At 41.9% G+C, this 26,994-nt stretch overlaps 1 protein-coding gene across 1 annotated transcript in view; it reads right to left on the bottom strand.

Annotated features, from left to right (window-relative positions):
- Positions 1–26,994, bottom strand: part of ILVBL (ilvB acetolactate synthase like) — a 790,151-nt gene that overhangs the window by 663,883 nt on the left and 99,274 nt on the right. Inside the window, exons 2-3 of the mRNA XM_044080826.1 lie at positions 23,033–23,178; positions 6,421–6,622 (exon numbers count right to left, since the gene is read on the bottom strand). Coding sequence (XP_043936761.1) covers positions 6,421–6,622; positions 23,033–23,134 — 304 coding nt within the window. The 5' untranslated portion in view covers positions 23,135–23,178. The remainder of the gene's footprint in view (positions 1–6,420; positions 6,623–23,032; positions 23,179–26,994) is intronic.

The following is a 26,994-nucleotide window of genomic DNA, read 5'->3' on the forward strand; positions in this document are numbered from 1 at the left end:
CTTTAAAATGTTTTATTACACAATGCTAACTAGAATAACAGCATTACTGAGAGGTTGAAAAACAGTGGCAGAGTACTTACCTCAAAGTACCGTGATAAAGTAAAAAAAAATATCCCAGAATTAGCCAGACACAGAAAGGACATGCATACTGTAAAAGTAAAGATTAAATAAGTACTGATCTGTAACTACTCTGGAATACATAAATAAAAAGTCAAGCAGAAATCTATAAAGAAAGAAGCCATATCTACACACACAATCATACCTACATAGAAATATACATGCCTATAGACGCTCATACATATGCATATTTATAAGCACATACAAGCATACATAACGCTTAAACTACTGTAAATAATAAATCCCATAGATTATTCAGAACAGCAGATGGTCACTTCCATGGTTACTTGGTAGTAATCTGTTACTATGAGTCAGATATTGGAGATGTTCTGTTTCCCTGTGTCAAGCTAATATTCTCTTTCCCTGTGTCAAGCTAATATTCTCTCTCCAGACATCACAAAGAACAGTTAGAAAAAAAAAAAGACAGTAGATAGGTTGGGTACAACCAGCAAAGAATACCATCTTTTACATACATGTGGATAATGCCTGAGAGTGGTGTCCCTCTGTCCTCTGAATAAGCACATGGAACCATACTGCGATAAAAGTGCATTCCTGACATGCCTGGAGATCTGTCTTTTTTAATACTTATCAGAGAGAGAAATGATGTTTGGGGACAAAAAAGTACAGTTTTGTACCTACCATAAATGTAGATGTTCGAAGATCCACATTGCTGCAGTCCTTACATATGGGTAGTCCGCTGTCCTCGGTCGGCCCGAATACCAAAGTATTAGGCTGACGTCGGTCAAGGCGCTTAAAACTGACATCAGGACGTCAGGGTACAAAAGCGCATGACCGACGTCATTTCCTCAGTCTTTTCTTGCCCGAGATGTCAGAAGGCCCTAACAAGAAAGGCCAAAGCCAAAAACCAGCAAAACCTAACCAACCACCCGTGCACTAACCATATTTACAATATGTACAACACAAACCACACCACCACCTTCAACAACAGAGGGAAGGAGGGAGGTAAATTGGACTGCAGCAATGTGGATCTTGAACATCTACATTTATGGTAGGTACAAAACTGTACTATGTTCTTCATCTCACATTGCTGCAGTCCTTACATATGGGTAGAATCCCAAAGCAGAGGTAAGGGAGGATGGCAAAACTATAAAGCATTAGGAGCTGCCAACATGCCTTGTAAAATTGCAGTTGCAAATCCAGCCCTAGATTTAGAGTAAAGTGGAAGGTGGTAATGCTTAGAGAAAGTATGCACTGAACTCCAAGTAGCTGCTTCCAAAATATCTTTAGTAGCCACCCCCCTTAAAAAAGCTGTAGAAGTGGCAGTAGCCCTAGTGGAATGAGGCCTCATCCCAGCTGGAATCTCCTTACCATGATGGGAATAACAGAAAGCAATACAAAACCAATCCACTTAGAAATAGTTTGTTTTGAAACAGGTTTGCCCTGAGAACCCAAAGCAAAAGAAACAAACAACTGCTGAGACTGCCTGAACCCTTTAGTTCTGCTCAAATAATATCGCAACTATCTGTCTATATCCAAAGTGTGCAAAATCCTTTCCCTTTATTTTGGGGTTTGCATAAAAAGTAGGCAAATGAATAGTTTGGTTTAAAGCCACACTAGAAACCACTTTAGGCATAAAAGAAGGGTTAGTACGAAAGACACCCTATCCTTGTGGAAAATTAAGAAAGGCTCAACTGCCATAAGGGCCTGTAATTCAGAAACCCTTCTCGCAGAGGTAATGGCCAACAAAAAGCAGTCTTCCAAGATAAATATTTCAACTCTGCCGATGCTGCAGGCTCAAAAGGTTGTAGAGTGAGTTTCTCCAACACAAAATTGAGATCCCAAGCAGGAGTAGGAGCTCTACGTGGGGTCTTATATTTTTGCCCCTCTAAGGAATTGCTTAAACAAAGGCTGAGAAAATAATGGTGGGTCACAGTCATAGTGAGCAGAAATTGCAGCAGCATGAACCTTTATAGAGGAGAAGGACAAACCTTTGTCCAATAACTCAGTAAGGTATTGAAACGCAACACTTAAATTAGGTTTAGAAACATCAAAGTCCTTTGCTGTACTCCAAAATAAAAATCTCCTCCATTTATCTGCGTAAACTTTCCTTGTACTAGGCCTTCTGGCCTCCAAAATAACATTCAAAACTTGTTGTGGAAGCTGAAACCCTCCAGGGTTTAAAACAGAATATGCCAGGCTGTCAGATGTAGAGAATGAAGTTTGACATTGAGTAAATGACTGTTCTCCTGAGACAGCAGTTGAGGAATCGAAGGCAAAGGCCATGGAGGCTCCTGTACCAGACTTCTCAGTAATGGGTACCAGTGCTGTCGAGGCCAATCTGGAGCTATTAAAATCATGTTTGGCTTGTCCTGTCTGACCTTCAGCAGTACCTTTGGGAGGAGAGGCAGAGGTGGAAAGGCATACACGTGAAGATTGCTCCAATTGAATGAGAGAGCATCCACTTTCCAAGCCGAGGATGAAACCTTTTGTGCAAAACTTTGGCAGCTGGTAATTTAGTGGAGAAGCGAACAGATCTATGTCTGGAGTTCCCCATAACACTGTCAATCTCTGAAATACATGAGGATCCAATTTCCACTCGTGGGGATCCATAATTTGTCTGCTCAACACATCTGCTAAGGAGTTCTGTGCTCCTGGCAGAAACCTTGCCTGAAGATTTAGCTGTAAACTGAGAGCAGTCTCCCACAAAATCATTGCTTGTCTGCATAGAGGATAAGAATCGTTCCCCTTGCTTGTTGATGTACCACATGACAGTTGTGTTGTCTGTTTGAATCAACACCTGCCCTGGAAGAAGTAAATCCTTGAAAGCTATCAATGCAAATTGGACTGCTAACATCTCCTTCAAGTTGATATGTAGATGTTGAAGTCTGGCAGGCCACGTGTCTTGTACCCATTTTCCATTTAGATGAGCTCCCAAGCTTTGTCTGAGGCATCTGTCGTTAAAATCTGACTCGCCTCTGGCCGGGTCACAGAGAGTCCCTTGTTTAGGTGACATTCCTGAGCCCACCACAAAAATTCCTTTTGAATGCAAGGTATTATTTGAATGACAGTGTCCAAATCTTGGCAGTGCTGTGTCCATACATTCTTGAGATACCATTGTAGCTTCCTCATATGCAGTTTGGCATTGGGAAGTACCAGAATACAAGATGCCATGAACCCCAAGGCTTGAAGGACTGTCCTTGCAGTCAGCCTGGACTGATGAGACAACTGATGGAAGTAAAGAGAAAGATTCTTTTGTTTGTCCGGGGTCAAAAGGCCATCTGGGATGCTGTATTCAGTCTCACACCCAGAAAGCACATGTCCTGAGAGGGTACTAGACTGGACTTTATTTCGTTCACAGAATACCCCAGGCATCTTAACACTGCCATCACATACTGTAAATGATGAAGAAGTTCGTCCTTTTCTTGGGCCAGTATCAGGCAATCGTCCAAATAAGGATAGATCTGTATTCCTCTTAGCCTGAAAAAAGCTACCACTGGAGCCAGAACCTTCGTGAACACTCTGGGCACAGTAGATAAGCCAAAGGGCAATGCAGAGAACTGATAATGTGAAGTCCCAGCCCGAAAACGCATATACTTCCTGCAACTGGGCCTGATAGGAACATGAAGGTAAGCCTCCTTGAGATCCAGAGTCACCATCCAGTGATCTTTGCCCAGCAGAGGTAAAAGCTGTTGTAACGTCAACATTTTGAACTTGGGAATGTCCAGATATGTGTTGAGGATGGATAAATCCAAAATTGGTCTCCACGTGTTTCCTTTCTTTGGTACTAGAAACAGGCGAGAATAAAATCCTAGGCCCACTTCTGGCAGAGGGACAGGTTGTATGGCCCCTATTTGAAGTAGTAGAGAAATTTGTTTGCGAGCCTCTAGTCTTTGCTGAGGAGGAACGTCCGGCATGCCTGTGAAAGGAGGCAAGGTATGGAAATAAAACTTGTAACCCTGGTGTATGATATCCAATACCCATTTGTCTTGGGTAACCAACATCCAATTTTCCTTGAAGAGTGCTAACCTTCCTCCCAAAGGTGCTGCCAGGCAAGAAGGATCTGGCAGCTGAAAAAGTAGGTCATTGGGCCTGTTTACGAAAGGACTGGCCCCTGCCCTCACCGAAGATTGTGCAGGGGAACTCCTGTTCTAGGCCTGAAAGAACTCTGAGCTCTGCCCCTACCACGTCTAGATCTACCCCTAGACTGAGAATCATAAGAAGGATACGTCCACCCCTTAGCAGGCCAATTCCTACTAAACTTGGAGGCTGAACTTGCAAAAATCTTTAACAGTCTGCATAGACTTAGCCTTGTCTTCCATTTTCTTCAAGACTGACTCCACAGGTGAACCAAACAACACATCAGACTGCAAAGGAGCATCCAAAATCCTTGTCTTAACATGGTCAGAAAAATTCTGATCCTTCAACCAGGCGTGCCTGCGAAGAACTGAGCCAGTGGCAGCCACCCTAGACGAGGCCTGCACAGCATCAAAACCACACTGTAATGAATGCTTACCCACCTGTTCAGAGACATGCACCAAATCTTGCAATTCTTTACACTCAATGCCTTCCGCCAGAGCATCCACCTTAGACTTCAATTGAGAAAGAAGAAAGTTTTGATATTTCAACATATGAAACTGGCAATTCAAAGCCCTCATAGCTAAGGTAGAAGATGTATAGACCTTCTTTCCCCATCTATCCAAAGCTCTGGCTTCTTTATCTAGAGGAACCGGATTTTTACAACAGAGGCCTTGACACCCTTAGGTCCCTGACTAATAGTTTCTGGGTCCGCCCTAGGACTCTTATAAAGATATTTATGAGCCTCAGGCACCCTGTAATACCTATCCGGTTTAACAGGAGCAGGAGGCAGAGAATCAGGATTAAGTGAAGCCTCTGCAAACACATCTTCCACAACATCCAGAACAGGGGTATAGCCAAGGGCCTATGCTGGGGTAACAGCAAAACTCCCTAAGCCTTTTCCTAGAATCAGAGAAGTCCTGACCTTCCCACTTAAAATGTTCCCTCATAGAATGAAGTGTCTCTGAAAAAGAAAAATTCTCTGGCGGAGAAGCAGAAGGAGTGGAATCATCTGCATCAGAATCAGAATAAGGAGAGTACTCCTGCAAGTCTTCAGCGAAGACTCTGAAACATCGAAGCCTGCTCAAAACTTCCCAACTTTGGCTCCACCCTAGGCCTCTTATCAGGAGGGGGCATAGAACCTCTAATCAGAGTAATCAAATCTTCTGCCATTTTAAGCATGTGCTTCTTAGGCACAGACCCTGCTGAAGTAGGAGTGACACCAACAGAAGCTAAAACTGGCCTGCCTCTGGGAGAAGCCTTGGAAACAGAAGGAGAAGGCCTAACCACCCTAGGAAGGGAGGGGAGTACAGTAACTTGAGAAGCCCCTTCAGCCTGACCTGCCTCCTGAGAGACCACCTCCTGCAAAATCAAAGTCTCCCCCTGAGACTCCAGAGAAGTCTCCGTCGGAACCACGGTTCCACTGAAGCCTCTAAAGAACCGGCGTCCGAAGGACGACTCATCTTGTCTGGGTTTAACTGCTTTGTCTTTGCGTTTCTTCAGAAGCGGGCCGGAGAATCTGGCGGCATATTATAATTGCACCGCTTCCCAAAGACCAGCCTAGCACAATCTAACCTTCGCTTAATAGTGCGTTTATTGAACCTAGCACAAAAGCGACGCCCAACAACGTCGTGCTCAGGCCCCAAACAAGGAATACACAAAGAATGATAATCCCTATGCGGTATCTGTTTCCCACAAGAAATACAGTTATTCACTTTTTCTGACATCCGGTAAAACACTGAGGCAAGAAAAAACCAAAATAATCCCCAACGGGGTACTTAGCCAACTTGGATTCGGTCTGAAACTCCGAATTCGAAAAATTTCAGAACGCCGAACGGCACTTGCAACGCTGTTTCTGCATCGGACCATGCGGCAAAAAAGACTGAGGAAATGACGTCGGTTATGCGCTTTTGTATCCTGACGTCCTGATGTCAGTTTTAAGCGCCTTGACCGACGTCAGCCTAATACTTTGGTATTCGGGCCGACCGAGGACAGCGGACTACCCATATGTAAGGACTGCAGCAATGTGAGATGAAGAACATCTTCCATCATTCAATCACCACTGTGAAGTACACCAGAGAAAGTTACTTTAATACAGCAGAGCAGTTAACAGTCTTTGGAAATAAAGGGCTTATTGGTTTACAGAAAATTAATCTTATAAGAAAATGAAGAACATGCAGCTAGACTGATGATCAGGAATGATAACGTCTCAACACCAAATAACCTATGAAAAGATATTAAGTACAATTTCCTCCACCACAGGCATACCTGAAAGCCGTGCTACAGCATCCGCAGCAAAGACAGTAGTAGCCTCATGTCTTGTGTCCACCACTTGGATTCCAACTTTTTCACATGCTACAAGGATTGGAGAAATATGTCCTCCAACCAGGGTGAAGACAAACTTCACCCCATGCGATTTCAGAACTTCTGCAACAAGTTCACCACCGTGGCATGGACTTTTTGGCTGTACCTATGAAAAATGAGAACTTATTAGCTGTCTGACAAGGAACCATGTTTAAACAGAAATAATGGACACCTGCTGTATTTACTAAACCACAACTTTAAAACAGCATACAGGTAGGGCCATATGCACTCAGTTTTAAAAATGAATACGGTAATGCTTGCCCATTAAATGCTGCCCTATAGTTCATCTCCCAAAACTGCTGCATATGCTTTTACTGCAAGTACTGGTGTTCCAAAATAGAACATGGAAGGCATTATTAACAAAACAATCTGAAGTAATAAACAAGCTACTTGTTCAGCAAAGGGTGCCACACACGTTGTTAAAACTCCATTAACAGACAAAGCTGCTAAGCATCTTAGGAAAGCACAGAATAGGGCTGATTAGTATATATTCAATGTTCTCAGTTATCTTAAGACAATTAGGGTGCCAAGTTTGTGCATTAATGATATAAGATCTAAACACACACAAAAAAACACTGATGCAACACCTTTTGTTGGATTTACAATACCTGTTGTAAAATGATCATAATGAATTCCATAGTTGAAAGCCAGAGTAAGAAGTACTTAGAACATTTATGTTGGGCCAATACATGGATCACATCTGACTACCTGCCTCTGTTGATTTAATCAAACCGTTTGCCAGTTACACTAAGACTGACATGGTAGCAACATAAGGAGAAGTTGGTCTCTTCACTGATTCTTAATCCAAACTAAAGGGTACATGTACAAGTGTCACTAGGACTTAATACAAAAAGTACAAATTTATGCATTCTGGTTTGATAAGTCCAGTAGAAACATACCTGGTATCTAATATTCTAAGACTCATTAGTGCGAGTCCCAAAATAGCAAGACTGAACAAGTGGAAATGCAGACTTACATATACCAAATCCAAGATCACCGTTTGTCAGAGTATTTCCTCCTCTCTGAGGTATAGTGATCTTGGAGTTGGTACACATAAGTTTGGGTGTGTGTGGGCCCCTCCTACAAAAACAAAAGTAGAACAGTGATGCTCAATATTTTCTGTTCTGTAATTTCATAGGGTCTTCCCCCATAAATCCAGGGCTCACGCAAGTCTCAGAATTACAAAGTCAAGACAATATACCTACTTGCGATGTGGATCAGAGATGAAAGAAAGGATCTGGGAGTAATAATCAATATATGATGAATCATCAAATTTCCTAGGAGTCATGGAAATTTAGTGAACTGCAATGACAAAGATCAACAAAATGCTGTGATTTATAGCTCATAACATGGCTTTAAGAAAATATGAAGTTACCCCCCACTGTACATGGTACTAGAAATTCTGCATCTTGGACACCATGATTAGTTTCAGCACTTGTACAGAGGGAGGGAGGGAGATTGGAGGTAACCATATGAAATGCTGGGACCTGCTACAGTGAGTCCTGATATGTGGAGATTGAATGGCAAAAAAAATAGACTTGTATACAAGTCCAAGACGGCCATTTCTCAGAATATTCTGTTTTCTCCAATGTATGACAAACTTGGAGTTAATACATGTAAGTTGGGCGGCGCAGTGGTGCAGTGGTTAACGCTGTCACCTCACAGCAAGAGGTTCTCCGGTTCGATTCTCGGCTGGGGTGCCTTCTGTGTGGAGTTTGCATGTTCTCCCTGCGTTCGCGTGGGTTTCCTCCGGGTACTCCGGTTTCCTTCCACATTCTAAAAACATGCATCTGGAGCATTTCTCCCCGGGCCTCCGCTGAAAACAGGATCTGTGGAACTTAGTCGGACTTTCACGGTCAACAAATGTAAAATAAATAAAAATAAAATAAAAAATAAGTTTGGGGGCGGGGTGGGGGTAATGTTCCCACACTGGGGGATGAGGAGGTAGTGGGCACTTCCCTCTGCAAAAAAAAAAAAAAAAAAAAAAAAAAAAGTTTAAAGAAGTGCAAAGTGCAAAGTTTGAGATTTGCTCTTCTCCTGCATTTTTAGTCTTTTTTTTTTCAGATCATCAGAACTTGGCATTTGTGGTGCCGACATTTTAATAATGGTTCATAGGTTCATAGGTTGGTACTAGGCTATCAGCCCTAGGGCCTATACAAGCCTAGCCATAACAATTCCGGACCCCTGTCTAGCAGGGCGACTGACGTGATCCCTGGGGTGAATTTCCTTTCTCCCATCCAAACGTCAAGGTTCCTCTTGAAGAGGTCCAGAGGCACTCTGCTTGACATGTATGGGCAATCTATTCCAGAGTCTGGGGAGTCTCTGGCTCAGGAACCTATCCCTCCAGCATGTTTTGTTTATTGTGATGACAAGGTTTAGATCCCTGGAGCGTGTAGCTCTGAGGGATTGGGATTTCTTTAAGTGTAGCATGTCCAACAGCTCTGGGTTTGACATGGCCTTGTATGTTAAGCAGAGATCGCCTCTGAGTAGACGATATGCGACAGAGTATAGCTGGAGTTTTTTAAGGCGGTCAGCGTAGGGCATCTGCTTTAGGCCTGTGATTCTTTTAGTGAGGTATTTCTGAGGCCTTTCCAGTTGTTGCAGATGTCTTGAGAGGTACATACCAAATGGGGCGTTGTATTCTATAATGGGTCTAATGAGGGATGAGTACAGTGGGACAATGACCTCTTTTCTGGATGAAAAGCCCTTCGTGATGAGGTGTGCTACATAGAAGGATTTCCTGACTGTTGTGGCGATGTGGTTATCGAAGGTGAGACCACTGTCCACCTGTGTCCCTAAGTCTCTTATCACACTTTCTGTGTTTAGTGTACTGCCACCTATATGGTAATTCATGGATACATGTTTTTTCCCAAAGGGGATAACAATACATTTCTTGGCATTGAGCTTGAGCCCATGGCTCTGGCACCAAGCATCTGTTTCTGTAAGGTCCTTTTGTAGAGTATCCACATCATTTGGGGATTCAATAATGGCTCCCAGTTTGCAGTCATCTGCAAACTTTGTTAGCCAGAGTCCCTTAGTGTTGACCTGTACTTCAGAGAAGTAGATGCCAAACAAGAGCGGCCCCAGGACTGAACCCTGAGGTACTCCACTTGTCACTTGTCTGGAGCTGGATTTGGAGTCGGCTACTTTTACAGTGTGGGTTCTATCAGTAAGCCATTTAGCAACCCATTGGGTGATAATGAGCTGAAATTAGGCAGGTACAGCAAGTACAGTGCACAGTTACCAAAACGGAGAGGAAAAAATTGATGGGCTAGGTTTGGAGAAGAGATTCAATCATTTAGTGACGTATATTGTGGAAGAGAGAAATGAAATGGCAGCATGTCTAGACACCCTGCAATGCCAAGGGCAAACTGAAGGTGTAGAATTAAAGATGAAAGACAGACCTGCAGAAGGTAACATCAGCATTCATATCACTTGTGCGTTTTTTACTTCTTTTAACAGAGGACTTATTTGCTGCTCTCTCTCAAATTATTATGTGTTTGATAGTGTCTGCCACTGTGTGGCAAGCTATCTCTGCAGGCTTCATCCTATACTTACAACTAATAATTCTTCTTAGAACTAAGATAGGGTTTTTGGTCATATGCTCACTTTATCTTTTAAGTGAATGCCGGCAGCCTATTTCATTAAATGGTTTGACTACAAAGATTTTTATACTTCAGTCCCCAAGGATGTGTAACATTTGAGTGGGTTATGTTATCCTAGTGTCTGCAAGAATGTTCTCTAAATATGCTGGCTTCCACCTGCCTTCCAAAAACACGCTGGATGACTGGCTTCAATAAAATATCCAATATATTTTATTTATATATATATATATATATATATATATATATATATATATATATATATATACACACACACACACACATATCACGCACACAAACACACACACACCTAGAGTTGTGGGCAGCAGCACAGCCTAAAGATGGTGCCCTATAGGGGGAACAGTTGTACAGATCAACCGCTTTGGACATCTTTTGTGGTGCCCAATATACTCAAGATAGGACAGCAAAGATCACAGACTGCATGCCGTGGCAGGGCTAGCCACTAAAATATTGCTTTAGGTAATTCAGCTGTATTGACTACTGTCACCAAAGGGGTGTAGGTATTTGCTGGTGATAAGCTGCTTGAGAACCTGGTCTACTCAGACCTACCCCAGGGACCCATGCTAATGGTGGGAAAGGTGTGTGCGCCCCTGTTGGCCAGTATTTGTCCACCATAAAGCCCAGCAGCCCTGGATCAATAGGTTACTGGCCAACCAGTATCCAGTTGCCTAGCTTGTGTTACCCGGGATAGCTGTGTTGAACAAAAGCTCAACGTAAAACCAATCAACCTGCCAACCATGAACTAAAAATTGTTATACTCTATGCAGATTCACGGACGGGACACAGCTTGGAAGTGGATGACATGCCTGTAAGGAGGAAGCTGGACACCCTATGTGTCTGGGAGACAAGATGGAAGGGAAGTACAGTAAAGCCACTTGGCTTAGGATACAGTCTACTCTTTAGGTGAAGGATAGGCTAGAAATGGTGTGTGAACTGTGGTGAGAGAGAGGTTTCAGAAGACAGTGAGGGGTGTCGTCAGAATTAGTGACAGACTCATGGCAATCAGACTCCAGTGTAATGACGGGGCAGTATTCATAATCTCAGGCTATGCCCCACAGCAGGGGTGTGACAGTGAGGAAAAGAGTGCATTCAGACAGCAGTTGCTGGATCTTCTAGATAAAAGAGGGCAGGATGAATTGGTGTTGATAATAGTGACCTGAATGCACATATCAGGACAGACAGAACAGGATACGAGGACTGCATGACTCCACATGGGTGGGGCAACAGAAATAAAGGAGAGGCCATTCTAGACTTCTGCCTGTCAAAGGGCTTGATGGTAACCAACACATGGTTCAGCAGTGACCAACACATGGTTCAGCAAGAGACAGAGTCACAAGATCACATACAAGAATGGCCAACATGCAACTCAAGGCAGTGGGGTAGACTTAGGGATTACAAAGTCATCCCCAGTGAAACAAACAGTCACCCCACAGCATAAACCACTGGTTGCCACAATCAGCTGCAAGCAGTAGTTAGAAAAGGCTCTCAGGTCAACACAAAGCAGGCTGAAGACCTGAAAGTTGACTGGAGAGAAAGCACAACAACTCAATGAATTAATTAGGGCTCCAGCAACTCAAGAAGTGGAGGAAATGGGTGGAGTTGGACAAACAGCAGGTGTGAGGACTACAAAACAAATATGCAGCCGAGCCCAAAGACCACAGAGGTCATCATACCACTACACTTGGCTCGCATCTTGTTCATCATAGAGTATAATGTCCCCTTCAGTATCTACCTGACCAGACACATGCAGCAACTGGAACATACACAAAGGTTTCTTACAAAAAGAATACAGGGAGTAAAACACAATGTCCTATGCTGATCGCCTTAAAGTCCTGTATCTTTACTTGATATCATACAGATCTTTGCCTGGCATACAGGGCATCACTAGACCTCATTTTGATGAATATTTTGTACATCCGTAAAACAAACAGCATCAGAACTACTAGATTAAAACACCTACATTTTGCTCGCAACATAAATACGATCTATTGGAGAGAGAGAGAGAGCTGTTTCTCAGAGAATTCCAGTCCTCTTGAACAGGCTCCCTTATCCATGTGAAGCAGAATTCCCTACCATCCCTATTTAAGTGCAACTTGGACCATTGGATGGGTAACTGGAAATTCACCCCTGGTCTGGTTCCCATGTCTTTAATGAACAGAAGCAGTCAGTAAATCACCTCCTATAAATTAAATATAAATCAAATTTGTGGGTCACATTTGGGTTACAAAGCTAAGTTTTTAAGGACCTTAGTGGTCATTAGCCTAGCACAGATCTATGCACCTATAAGCCAACAATGGAGAAGAGATAAAAGTCATCAAAAAAAAGAGTGCAGGAAAACGTGTGAAACAGAAAAGACAGACCAGACTAGCAAGTAATACTGCTTGGCTAACAGAGTCTAAGACAGGAGTTACAATAGCAAAGAACAAGGCATTAGAAGGACACACTTAGCTTTTGGAAAGAAACTCATTATATGATACAAAGAAATTATATCAGGTCACAAGGCAAAGACAGAAAGATAAAGACAACAGACACCCTTCATAAGGGATGCCAACAGCAGCTTGCTCATCAGCCCGCAGTACATCAAAGGCAGATGGGAGGAGTACTTCCAGTAGCTCTGAATGAAGGAGAACCCCACAGAAGTTGTACTGCCCCATCACAGCCTATGGCGAAAGAAGAGGTATAGCCAACCACAGAAGAAGTTAAGTAGAGCACTAAAGAAAATTAAGTCAGGGAAAGCAGCAAGCTCAGATGAGATCACAGCAGATATGATAAAAATGTTTGGCAAGATAAAGGAGAAATGGCTCCAGAGGGTAGTCATAGCAGTATGGAGAGAAAGGTGCATCCTAGATGACTGTGGAATAAATATATTAGTGCCAGTGTTCAAGAAAGTACAGTTGTGTACACTTACCATAAATGTAGATGTTAGCGTGTATTCACTGTTGCAGTCATCACATTTGGGTTATCTGCCTGCAGGTAGCCCTCAGCCGGCCTGAATACCAGAGTCTTGGGATTTCTACGTCAGATGCTGTTGCTTCTTCCATGACGTCAGGTTGTCAGGGGTATAAAACATGCAACCATCATCATTACATCAGTTTTTCTTGCCCCAGATGTCAGGTGCCCCCAAAAAGGGAAGCAATTACATGGTATGGAACACCCCCAGCAAAAAGCAAATACATATGATATAAGAGGTGCCAAACAAAGAGGCTAAGTAGAAGTAGAGAGAAGTCCAGTGGCTGGAGGGAGGGTAACTAGGACTGCAACAGTGAACACAGACAAACATCTACATTTACGGTAAGTGTACACAACTGTACTATGTTCTTCGTGTTTCACTGTTGCAGTCATCACATTTGGTTTGATTCCCAAAGCTAAGGTAGGGAGGAGGTAGTTAAGAAGCATTAGGGCTGGTAATCTAAGACTGCTGTGGCAAATCAGCTCTGGATTTAGATAAGATAGGTAGGTGGCAGTGCTTGGTGAAAGTGTGTACAGAGCTCCAGGTTGCAACTTCCAGGATGTCCCTAGTAGGGAATCCCCTGAGAAATGCTGTAGAGGTTGATGTAGCCCTAGTGGAATGTGCTCTGATCCCCTGTGGGGTAGGTTTCCCATGGTGTTTGTAGCAGAAATGGATGCAGTGTGCTATTCATTTAAAAACAGTTTGCTTTGAAATGGCCTTGCCCTCTGCCACTGCAGCAAAGCTGACTAGCAGCTGGTCAGATTTTCTGAAAGGCTTAGTCCTGTCCAGATAGAACCTGAGCTGGCTGTGCACATCCAGGGAGTGCAGAATCCTTTCCCCTTTATTCTGAGGATTAGGGAAAAAAGTAGGCAAATGAATGGATTGGTTTAAAGCCACACTAGATACCACCTTGGGCATAAATGATGGGTTGGTCCTGAGGGAAACCCTGTCCGCATGGAAGATAATGAAGGGTTCCACAGCCAAAAGGGCCTGCAATTCAGACACTCTTCTTGCTGAAGTGATGGCTAGAAGTAAAGCTGTCTTCCATGAGAGGAACTTTAGCTCTGCTTTGGCAGCAGGTTCAAAGGGTAGAAGCGTGAACTTTTCCAATACAAAGTTAAGGTCCCAGGCAGGGGTGACAGCTCTCCTGGGAGGTCTTAAGCTTTTGGCTCCCCTCAGGAACTGTTTGACCAGAGGATAATAGAAAAGGGGTGGCTCAGTATTATAATGAGCTGAGATGGCAGAGGCATGAATCTTAATTGAAGAGAAAGACAGGCCTTTGTAGAGCATTTCTGTTAAGTAATCTACTATATGAGGTAAGTTGGGCATAGTTGTGTCCATTCCCTGAGACTGGCTCCAGGAGCAGTATTTTTTCCACTTTTCCGAATAGGATTTTCTAGTACTAGGCCACCTTGCCTCAAGAATGACATCCAGCACCTGCTTACTGAGAGTTGCTGGTGGAGAAGTCAGTGGATGAGCCAGGCTGCTAGGTTCAGGGTCTTTAGCTGAGGTGCAGAATCTGGCCCGCCTGCTGGGACAGCAGGGAAGGAGTGTGAGGCAGGTGCCATGGTGGCAGCACTGTCAGACTGCACAAAAAAGAGGGTACCAGTGCTGGCGTGGCCAGTCTGGCGCAATCAGGACTGTCCTTGGCTTGTCCTGTTTGATCTTTAGCAACACCTTCAATACGAGGGGCAGAGGTGGAAAGGCATAAACTGAGAGGTTTTCCCAGGTGAAGGACAGAGCATCCACTTTCCAAGCTTGGCTGTGGGGAGTTCTGGTGCAATATTTGCTCAACTGACAGTTCTGAAGGGAAGAATCAGGCCTTTGAAGGTTGTCAGAGCATTCTGTACAGCTAACATTTCTTTTTGATTGATATGTAGGTGCATCTGCTTTGGGTTCCATTTGCCCTGAATGCACTGCCCTGCCATGTGAGCCCCCCATGCATAGTCTGATATGTCTGTTGTTAGGGTTTGGGCGGCAGGGGGTAGAGTGAAAGAGTCCCTTGTTGTGGTTGCAGGCCTCTGCTCACCAAAGGAACTCTGTCCTTAGATAAGGAATGACAGAAATCATTGTTTCTAGGTCCTGAGAATGTTGACACCAGAGACTTTTTAGGTACCATTGAGGTTTCCTCATATGCAGTCTTGCATATGGAATTAACAGAATGCAAGAGGCCATAAACCCCAGGGCTTGCAGTATTTTTCTTGCAGATAACTGGGTTTTGGTGGCCAGTAGATTGAAGTAGTTGGTCAAATAAATCTGTTTCTCTGGAGTGAGGAATGCCATCTGGGAAGTTGTGTTCAAGCTTGCTCCCAGGAAATACAATCTGTTGGCTGGGTACCAGCTGTGATTTCTTTTCATTGATGGTGTACCCCAGTGAAGTTAGAAGTTTCTTTATGAATGCCAGGTGTTATAATAGCAAGTCCTGGCTTTCTGCCTGAATCAGACAATCATCCAAGTATGGGTAAATTTGAATATTTATCTGCCTGCAAAATGCAATGGCTGGAGCTAGACACTTTGTGAATACCCTGGGCACAGTAGACAAGCCAAAGGGAAGTGAAGAGAACTGATAGCGCATAGAGCCTGCTCTAAAGTGCAGGTATTTCCTGCAAGATTCCCTTATGGGAATGTGCAGATACGCTTCTTTTAAGTCTAGGGTTGCTAGCCAGGAGTCCTTGGCTAGCATAGGAAGCAGCTGTTGGAGAGTCAGCATTTTGAATTTTGGAACCACCAGAAAGGTGTTGAGAATAGACAGATCCAGGATAGGACGCCAAGAGTTTTCTTTTCTGGGAATCAGAAACTATCTGGAATAACAGCCCTGTCCCTTTTCTTCTGCTGGGACAGGTTGAATAGCCCTGATACTGAAGAGAGAAAGCACTTGCTTTTGGGCCTCTGCCCACTGGTTTGGGGGGGAGGTCTGGCCATCCGATTAGGGTTGGGAGTGAGTGGAAATGGAATCTGTATCCCTGGGAAACGATGTTTAAGACCCATCTGTCTTGGGTAATGCATTCCCAGTTTTTGGCATGCAGGGCAAATTTTCCTCCTAAAGGTGCAAGTACTAGGGCATGGCTTGGAAGAGTTAAGGATAAGTCGTTGTGCCATTTTAACATGGGCTGGTGGCTTACTACTCCCTGTTTTGGACGTGGGAACACTCCACTGCTTAGATCTGTGTATAACCTGAGACTGAATTCTTGGTGGTCTGCTGCCCCTGGGCTTGGACTGAGAAGGCCTGGAAGGGACTGGAAAGGACTGGAAAGGACCAGTTTTTCGAAGACCAATGCCTACTGAATCTAGGTGGCTGTACTTGTAAGAAATCTTTAACAGTTTGTATAGATTTAGCTTTTTTTCCATCCTTTTGAGGAGGACTTCTGCTTTATTGCCAAACAGACGCTCTTGGTTTAATGGTGCATCTAGTAATTTTGCTTTGACATGATCTGGCAAGTTTTTTTTCTTAAGCCAAGCATGCCTTCTAAGAACAGACCCCATGACAGCAGCCCTGCAAGATACTTCTAAGGCATCAAACCCACATTGCAAAGTATGTTTACCAACTTGGTTAGCAGAATGCAGAACACAAAGATTTGCAAGAGTTAATGCACAGTCAGGAATCAAAATTATTTTCTGTCTAATTAGTTCCATAACATGCTGATACTTTAACATATGAAACTGGTAATTCAAGGCCCTAATAGCCACAGTAGGAGAGGTGTATATCTTTTTACCCAATCTGTCTAAAGCCCTAGAATCCCTGTCCAAAGGGATAGGATTTTTGGCAGTTGTAGCCTTAATGCCTTTAGGTCCCTGGGAAATGGTTTCTGGATCCGCAGAAGGATTCTTAAAAAGGAATTTATGGGAGTCAGGTACTCTGTAGTACCTGTCAGGTTTCTTGGGAGCTGGAGGCAAAGTATCAGGGGTAAGGCTGGATTCCAAGAAGATATCATCTACAATTTCCAGAACAACAGGGATAGCTAGAGGCCTGTGCTGTGGCAAGTCTAAAAATTCCCTTAGTCTCTTTTTGGACTGAGAGTAGTACTGGCTCTCCCAGCGGAAATGCTCTCTAAGGTATGCAGGGTTTCACCAAAAGAAAATTCTTCCGGCGGGGAAACAGAGGGAATGGAGTCCTCTGCATCAGAATCCTCATAGGTAGACAAGGGTATGTCCTGGTAATCAGAGGGATCAGAGTACTCAGATTCCTGATCAGAAGAATCCGAAGGAAAATCAGTTCTAGGTCTCTGAGGGGGAAAGCTGGCTTCCCCTAATTAAGGTAATGAGGTCTTCATCCATTCTAAGCATTTGTTTTTGTGGCTTGTGGGCCTGAGAATGCACTTTGGTTGTCGGTTTCCTAGGTGTAGTGCAGACTTTAGGCCTGAGAAAAATCGGTAATTTTGGTTTGAAACGAAGTAGTCCGTTTAATATGAAGATCAGAAGGCCTGAATACACCCTCAGAAGCTGGTTGCACAACAACTCCGGACCCATCTAAGATGGAGACATCCGCAGGTTCTATAGTCGAAGAAGCATCTTGCGGCATACCGGACTCTGAATGGGTCTCAGTAGATACCTGCGAATCTGTAGAAGTGGGTATCAGGGGCTGCAAAAGCACCTCACTGAGTACCGGCGGACTGGTGACTAGCTCAACGGCAACGTCGTCGGCAGTTTTTGACCTACGCGGTTTGTCGTTGTCTTTATCCTTATGCTTTTTCAGAAAATCAGTAGTAGGATGGCTCAAAGCCATTTCGGAGTACGGAGATCAAGAATTAAAGAATTTAGCTACAAAAATTGCCCCACGACGAATAGTACGGGCGTTGAATAAGGCACAAAACTGACAGCGATGGACGTCATGGTCTGAGCATAAACAGGTGATGCAGTAAGAATGAAAATCTCTGTGAGGTATTTGCTTTCCACAGGCAAGACAATTACATTTTTTCTGACATCGGTTAGAGCAAGAAAAAAGGATCCCCAATGGGGTACTTATCTTTTAGAAGACTTCAGGTCTGAAACTCGAAAATGAAAATTTCAGGAGTTGGCCAACCGGCACTTACAAACTGCTTCTGCTTCGGGCACCGCATGGCCAGAAAGACTGATGTAATGACGTCGGCTGCATGTTTTATACCCCTGATGACCTGATGTCATAGAAGAAGCGACAGCATCTGACATAGAAATCCCAAGACTCTGGTATTCAGGCCGGCTGAGGGTTACCTGCAGGCAGATAACCCAAATGTGATGACTGCAACTGTGAAGCACGAAGAACATCAAAGGGGATATTCACAACTGTTGGCAGTATAAAGGCATCAAGCTCCTATCACACTGCACGTAAGCTCAGGAGAGTGTGATTTGATAAATATGCAGAGTACTAGAAAGTAAGATGGGAGATGAGCAGTTTGGATTCAGATTAAGCTGCAAAACAACTGATCAGATCTTTGCAGTGAGACAGCTTTATTTATTTATTGGCATTTGTTTACCAGGAAAGTCCACTGGGCCAAAACAGGCCCATTTTCAGTAGAGGCCCAGGAAGAAAAGCTCCAATGTAACAACAGGCCTTACATAACATGTCAAAAATATTTAAACATTTCAAAAGATCAAGAAAATTACATAAAAGAAATTATCAAAAATTTACAGAAGGTAGTATAATGTTTTATCAGTTTTAACTAACAGCAAGATTAAACATATTCATAATACAGAGAATAACAACATGGGATAATACTAGGCAAAACAAAATTGTTTAGTGTTATACAGTTATGTGCACAAAGCAGTGCATGTAAATTCAGGTGTTACATAGAATAAACAATAGGAAAAATAGCCCTACTGATACAATAAACAATAGGATAGATAGTCGAGAAGATTGCAGAAATGAGGAAAGAGTCCAACTGGGCATTCTTAGACAGAGAAAGTATTTGACAAGATCCCAAGAAAGTTGATTTGGGCAGTTTTATGGTGGGGATTCAGAAGAAGCTGAGAATTGCGATAGAGGGGAAATACTGGAACAGGTTAAAACCTTCAAGTATCTGGGAGGGTGGATGAGAAGAAGGGAATCTGAATGAGGAGGTCAAAGCTAGAATCAGAGGGCTGCAGCAAACTGACACAGAGCATCAGGAGTATTGTATGACAGAAGAATGCCAAAGAAGCCAAAAAGTAAGGTGTGCAAAACAGTGGTGTGACTAGTACTACTGTTGTTCTTCTGCTTCTTTCGGCTTTTCTCGGTTAGAGGTTACCACAGCGGAACTCTGGTCCGCTAATGATTGGCAGCAGATTTTTTTTATGGGTGCCGAGGTGCCAGCTAGATGCCTAACCTTCAACGAAGGCACGCCCATTCTACGCATGTCTTTCGAACACCACCCGACCGTGGGGAGGACATGCAGACTCCACACAGAAGGTGCTCCAGCGGAGAATCGAATGGGAGAACCTCTTGCTGTGAGGCAACAATGCTGTATGGTACGGAAATCTGTGTAGTACAGGCAAAGCAGTTGAGGAAGCTAGAGGTGATAGATATGAAGTGCCTGATATGAGTGGTAGGATGTGTACTGTGGGAAAAGATGAAGAAATGAAGACATAAGAACAGAAGCCAAAGTAACTCCAACTACAGAAAAGGTCAAGGAGAACAGATTATGATGGTTTGGGCACATGTGCAGAAAAAGCAGAAGACAATCTAGTGAAGACGATTTGGGACAGATAGGAAGAAGGCAAGAGGAAATAAGGGTAACCAGCAAAGAGGTGGATGGACTGTGTGCGAGAAGATCTGTGACATTCAGGCATGAGTGTCGTAGAAGGCAGGTGAGTCACACACACACACACACACACACACACACACACACACACACACACACACACACACACACACACACACACACACATTTAGAGTTTATTGCTTTCAGTTTACTTTGGTTTCCCTGCTTGTCAACTGCAGCAGACCTCAAACATCACATCAATTATTCATGTGAGGTGCATCTGTGTGTCATGAGATTTTTTTTCTCATGATAAAGTTTTGTCACTGGCTGTGGGGTGCAAGTGTGAATGTGTGTTAGTTAAGAGTAAGGGCTAGATAAGGTGATAGTTTTTAACATTTTCTATGTATGATGGCCTGTGTGGGCCTGTGAGTACCTTATGTAGTAGTAGTAATGTTAGGGAAAGGGCTTTTGGTAAGGTAATGTACAAGGTTAGAGTTAGCGGCAGAGGCAGGATTAGGATTAGCACAAGAGTTATGGTTGGACTGGGAGGGGCTCTGCTTTACCTCCGTCAATCCTTACCTATGTGTGCTAACCCTAATCTTGCCACTGACCCTTACTCAAACCCTATACATTACCGTACTAAAAATACCTTCCCCACCACTATTCTGAGAAATTATGTCTACAGGTTTTGTTACTGCTTTTTGGGTCATCACCTAAAGAGAATGTTTATTCTCTTATTGTGATTGGTTTATCTTCATTTTATTGTTATTACTGAAGTGCAGAAATTGATATAATGTGCATCAATGCATCCGCATGTTGATGAATGACAAGCTTCATAAATGCATGCATATGTATATGTGTGTGTGTGTGTTTGTGAGTGTGTTTGAGAAATAGATGTGCGCTAGTCTCCAGACCCTTTTTCACCCACAACTCAATCTCACTATGGAGTAAATGTAGAATTAAGTGCAAATGCTCCTTCATCCTTAAAGCAGTACCTTTAATAAACAGATGAAGAGGAGAAAGGGCAGAATATACATATGCAACCTCCTTGAACCAAAACTCAAATAAGCTGCTATGAAGTACAAACCTTTGGAGGCAAAGGACCTGGCCAAAGTACATGAACACATCACTAAAAAAATGAATGATCCAACAAGGAACAAAACCCAGACCCTCCAAATCACTGTTCTGATTGTGCTACAACTAAAATGCTCAAATAGCTGAAATATGTCCATGGTATGGTAATACCATTTCTCTTTCAAATATATCATATACATACATGCAGACCGATGAGAAATGAATTACTACAACTACATATTTCTGTTTACACATATTAACCATATTTCAATTATTTATTAACAGAACAAAGAGAACAGTGAAAATACAAATTTGCATTTGTTTATATATTTATATTTTATGTATATTTTTTATATGTACAGTTATCTATTTGTAGATGTTTATACTGTGTATATATATATATATATATATATATATATATATATATATATATATATATATATATATATATTTAAACTACATTTATCTTTTAACTATTTCTAGACAATATAGGTAAAATAAGGTCCAGTTCTTAGAAGCAAATGCTCGACATCCCTGAACAATGCCATGGCTATATGTAAAGTTATTTAAATGTGACCATGGTTTTTGGCTTTGGGTAGTCCTCCCAGTGTCATCTACTGAAATGCTTTGTCTTTCACAAATGAAGCTATCTCAAGTGTGTATACTTCACCAGCACTGAAGGATGTTCTGGTGAGGGCTAAATTAATTTCACTAAATCAGTTCCCCTAGCTATTTAACAAACACTTACTCACTCTGCTATTATTTCAGGGCAGAACTAGTCAGGAAAGTCATCTGGTACAGCCTGCTGGTTCTGACCGGCTCCCATAATGCTACACTCATTGAATGTAGCCTGTAAGTTTTGATTGGCCCTGATTACCTACCAGCTAAAAGGCAATGCCAAGAGACTCTGGCTAGCCTGGGCATCAATTGCAGCTTTCAGTTATCTTAGTAGTGCTACAGAATTTAGATGGTGGTAGAAAAAAATGAAGAAATGGCATAGTGGGCCACTAACAGAATGCACAAAGATCCTGTAACACATAGGTGATACTGAACTTGGAATATAAATGAAGCATACTTACTTTTGCACAGCCCTCACTCTGCTACGTCACTTAATCGGGACTAACATTTTCGGCCTTAGCGTGGCAGTAGCACTATCAGGGTCATGGCCTTACAATTACAGTTAAGGCTTGTATTACCATTGCTACTAAAGGTAACTTGCCAGTGTCAATTAACACTGCAAGTCATGCTAAGCCCCTTATAAATAGGCATTAAATTAAAAGATAAGTCTTCAGACAATGTGTGTTTTCCAGGCGTAACAGTCGCACAGTTTATTTGCTGATCAAAGTTCAACTATGCCATCAGGCACAATAAAAAGTTTCAAGGCCCTGAAACTCACAAGAAAGAAACAAGCAGACTCTCCTACATGTTAACAGCTTGACACAATGCTGTACAAAAGGTTACCAACAAGATCGAATGCAGCCTTAAAAATAACTTCTGGACAAACTTGCTCATTACCAATTCATAGTTATTACACATTTGTTATAAACAAATATAACCTAATCCTTAGCTTTCCTGCTTTATATAGCTACAGATAAAAAAGTCAAAGTAAAACAAACCATAACCTCAGTATATGCCACACATGTATGCCTGATGTGTACATTTTGACATTCCTTTTGCAATAACCTTTTATATGCTAAGAAAAACACCTCTTTCGTATTTTGGGAATAAAGTCTATCAAGAAGCTTTGAGGTAAGAGTCTTTAAGAAACAAGAGAAAAAGGTCAAGCTTCAAAAACATTATTTTTATAAAAAAAAGACATGCATCAAGAATTAGTTTCAACATGCAGCAAGAATTTTTGAAAAGTAAGATACAATACTATATACAGAAGTATTTTTATCGCAAGCTAGCACTTTTCTTGAAAGATACACCTTGCTCCTCAAATAAATGAGTGGTGATGCTACATTCATTTGTCCATGCACCAATCAACATAATCTGACAGACGCATCTGAAATACCGTTCTATAAACTTATCCCAAAGATTTTGTTGGGGAAAAAGGCAATTCCTCTCCCAAGGGAAGTTCTGGCTATACTGCAATACAAATACCAAAAATTACAGATTTAAGATAAAAATCTCTTATAAATTGGACTTTTTACATACTTCTCTACAAGCAACAAATAGCACATCTTTACCAGTGGACTTTCTTCTCCCTTGCTTACCTTGTGGAATAGCTGATATACTAAACCAAGTTTATATGCTGCAAATAATAAAAATCCACAGAGAGTTCCTAGGACTGTCAAACAAATACAGCAGCAGACCATGGTAAATGCTGGATACAGGAACAGTTTCCCTTCGGTATGAATTCCTGCAAAACAGAAAATGTCAGTTACCCTGCACTTAATATAAACTCATTAATGAAGATATCATGCATTGAAAATTACTCCAGTTAGGATAATCCTTGGATACAGTACTGAGTTAAACTAAAATGAGCATCAGTAATGGTATTTACTGTGTCTCAGAAGTAATTACTGAGTTACCAAAACAAGAATAGGACTTACACAGCATCATAATAAAACTCATATTGCTAATGTTAAATGGAATTTCTGCACACTTGCAAGTTAGGAGGAAACGTCAATGCCCTTTCTGCTAAATGCTTACTATATCAGGGAATAACCTTCTCATAAGACTAACCATCGACAAAGTAACCATCATACTAGTTGAAACATAATTCTTGCATCATTCAAACAGGAACTGCCATAGAATAGCTGAAACTCTGACCACTGTACATGATCAGTCAGGGACTCACTTCTTCAAAATTCCCTTGCAGCCAGTGTTAAAAAAAAAAAAAAAAAATTCACATTTCTGACTGTACTTCAAAATGTTAAACACAAAGTCTACTCCACTCATGATTGTTAAATAGGCCATTTATTTATTCTATTAAAGCTATGTTTGTATCACTGAAATGAAAGTAGTGAGCCAACAGTCTAATTTGTACTTTTATCAAATATAGAACTGTTCTTAAACTGTCAAGTCAGTCTTGATAAAAAAGACTGCATTGAGACAGAACAAATGACTTTAGACAGATTTCCAGCTTGCATTTAGTCACTAGATTGCTGACTGAAGACATTCACTTCCTTAAATTTTACACTTTCTGGTTTCCCACAGTACTGCTCCATACATTTTCCTGATGCAATTCTGTCCTTCAACAATCTGACAGAAGTGAACACTAAAGTACAAAAAACATACACAGCAGTGTGGCATCTATACACTATTATACCTGCTTGTCCTGAAACTGGTTTCCCCCTGTTCAAACCAGGATCTCCTTAACCTTTTGATTCTCCTCCTCAACAGTTGCAGGTGTTGCTTCATGATAAAATGACCTTTTCCCTCCTGTCTCCTCCACTTCTTAAAGGGCTACACACAATCTCCAATAAACTTCACATTTTCCATTGCAGATGCAATATACTTCCAAAAATTCTACGGGTTTCAACCAAACTTGAAGTTATCAGTTACTTCAGTATGTGCAAATATATAACTCTGCTACATAATTTATGCAATACACACTGCGTATGCTGATTGCTAAACATTCTTGCTTGTTGTCCTTTTTCTTCTTCATGGTCTTCTGTCTTTTTGGCCACTGCTGCAAAGGAAAAGCATCCATCTATGATATGAGGCACCTGCCACTGTGACCAAGCTTACGAGGAGTCAAGGCAGATTTAGGGAGGGTGCATGTACACTGAAGTGTGTGTCACTTGGACAATTTTGTTCATGTGACAGAGGGGCACTAGAATACTGTAGTGAAAGATCATCCAGTAGAGAAACGGGAACTGCAAGCTTGTCTGGGGGGGATCTGTACAATAGCCCATAAGCAGGCTTTTGGGTTCAAAGCGAAACCATGCATCGTCCTAGTCACCACATGCCTGGGCCTTGTTGGGGTGGGGTTATAATTACTTTGGCAGAAAACATGAAACACAAACCACATATTGGCATCCTTGCCTTGACTATGCTCAGTGCATTTGTACATTAAATGGTGAGATGGGGAACAAGGGGTAGCAAATGGGCTCTGGCAGACTGAATGGAACGGTCAGCCAGGGTAAAAAAGAGTGAAGTGGAAGAAAGAAAGAAAAAAAAAAAAAAAAGAGTTAAAAAAAGCATTTCTCCTTCTTAGGTACGGCTCATCCACTAATGAAATTCAAGTTCCCCTTCAAGTCCATTATTTTATTTCTTGCTTGTAACTTGCACGTTTTTTGTTACTCACCCTGTACTCTGCCATGTTACAGCTGAAAAACACTCCTTAGAGCTCTGTGTATTTCCCAGATAAAGAAAATACATTTCTAATAATGATTAAAAAATACAAATGTACACTTTGTAATCAAGCTTTTTGTAACAAACTGTACATACAATTTAATTTGTGGGGTGGGGTTGTTCAATGGAGGTTTCTTTGTAAGCAAATCCTCATAAAATAACTTTGCATGGCTCACACATCACTGTTTATTATGTCTTCGCCACAAATGGTGGCCTACACTCCAAGCACATAATGGGGGAAGATATTAGTGGGGATCATCCAACAGCTATGGGAGGAGGGGAGTCACATCTATTCAATTACATCACATAAATTATTCAGATGAATAAATTATTTCTGAGACACTTGTCCTATATTTAGCCACGTTTTGTACATTTTTTTACATAACTGACACTATAATTCCATTCTTTACACATTGCAGAATCCTTATTTGTTATGTTTGCAATACCACACAAACTGACTCGTCAGCCTCATACAACCTTAAGACAACCTCAAGATTCCTTTCACGGTTCACAATTTCAGTCTGTTTTTACACAGAACTGGAACAAAGTCTGGAACTTCTGAAGTCCGTGCATACGATTTTAAATTTCCTGACAAAAATTTCCAACCACTGCCTTTCAGCATAACGTCACACTTCCAAGGTCTTACTCGTTCTGTTCATGTTCTGTAAATGTTAACCTGGTTGCACATTTTTGACATCTGTCAACATGCACACATCTGTGACATATTCTGTGAAAATGTTTGTAATTATTCAAGTACTACATTTTGTGGAAATATCACTTGCCACCTTTCTCCCCATTTTCACTTGCACCACATTTACTGATATCTGCTACAATACTCTTACTTGTTTATACCTGCAACCGTGATGTTCTCTTCTACCTAAAGACTGTTCTACTACTTTATTATCTATCTATACAAGGGTTTATGTTTAGCAAGCGCTGTAAGCAAATTGAAGAGAGGAAAAAGTACATATAAAAAGAAGTAGAAAAGAGGTTTGGGGGAAATGTAGCATTCAGGAAATTCAAAGATGTACATATGTGGAACACTACAGCAGAAAGTGAGCATTGACAAGACCGCTTATGTGTAGGTAAGCTTTTTATTTGGAAGAGTTGCTAGGCACTGCATTGTGGGACAGAGAATACCAGACCGGTTTTTATACATTTCATTAAAGCTACATTCAAAATGTCAAGAGGACCAACACAGCCGAGATCACAATTATAGGATCGTTGAAAGCCTTGGTGAGGAAGCATGTCAGTTACCATGATTGGATCAGGTCCTAAATACCAGGATAGAAGCACAGTCAGTGCTGCTTTAGATAAGATGCACCTGGAAGAAAAAGTTAAATAAGAACTAACTTTGTTTTGTAAGTGACCACACAGGGTGGTTCAGCAGCAGTGCAAAGCTGCACAGCAAGCCAAACATCGTTCTGTAGACACCACCTGGAAAGTAAAGTTTAGCGAGGTTAAAAGTCTGAGCTGCTTTATAGGACATGCTAGTCTATCACAAAGGAATCACTAAACATATGGCTTACTTGGAGTTGAATTTCTTTTGCCTCCCACCACTCCTGGCCTCCACCTATTTACCTAGCTTGCTGGACTGAAGTTCCTCACATAAACTAGGTGACACGGGGGGTGGGTTCCCATTCCTCAGATGGTGAAATGTGAAATTTAAAAATAAATGGAAGTAGCTTGCTCAAAGGGACTCTTCCTTAGTGACAACTGTATCAAAGACACACTGCTTTCAGTGTGCCAAGTCCCTCTAATTCTGATTTTGCATCATGCCACTGAAATGTTTACTGGAAGTATTCTGCCTACTTTGCAAAGAAAAAAATGTTATAAGAATTTGCACACGTGACCAGAAGTAAGTATAGAAAGAAAA

The sequence above is a fragment of the Protopterus annectens genome, chromosome 8.part0 (genome assembly GCF_019279795.1).
Source record: "Protopterus annectens isolate FY-2018-M chromosome 8.part0, PAN1.0, whole genome shotgun sequence".
NCBI classification, from domain to species: Eukaryota; Metazoa; Chordata; order Ceratodontiformes; family Protopteridae; genus Protopterus; species Protopterus annectens.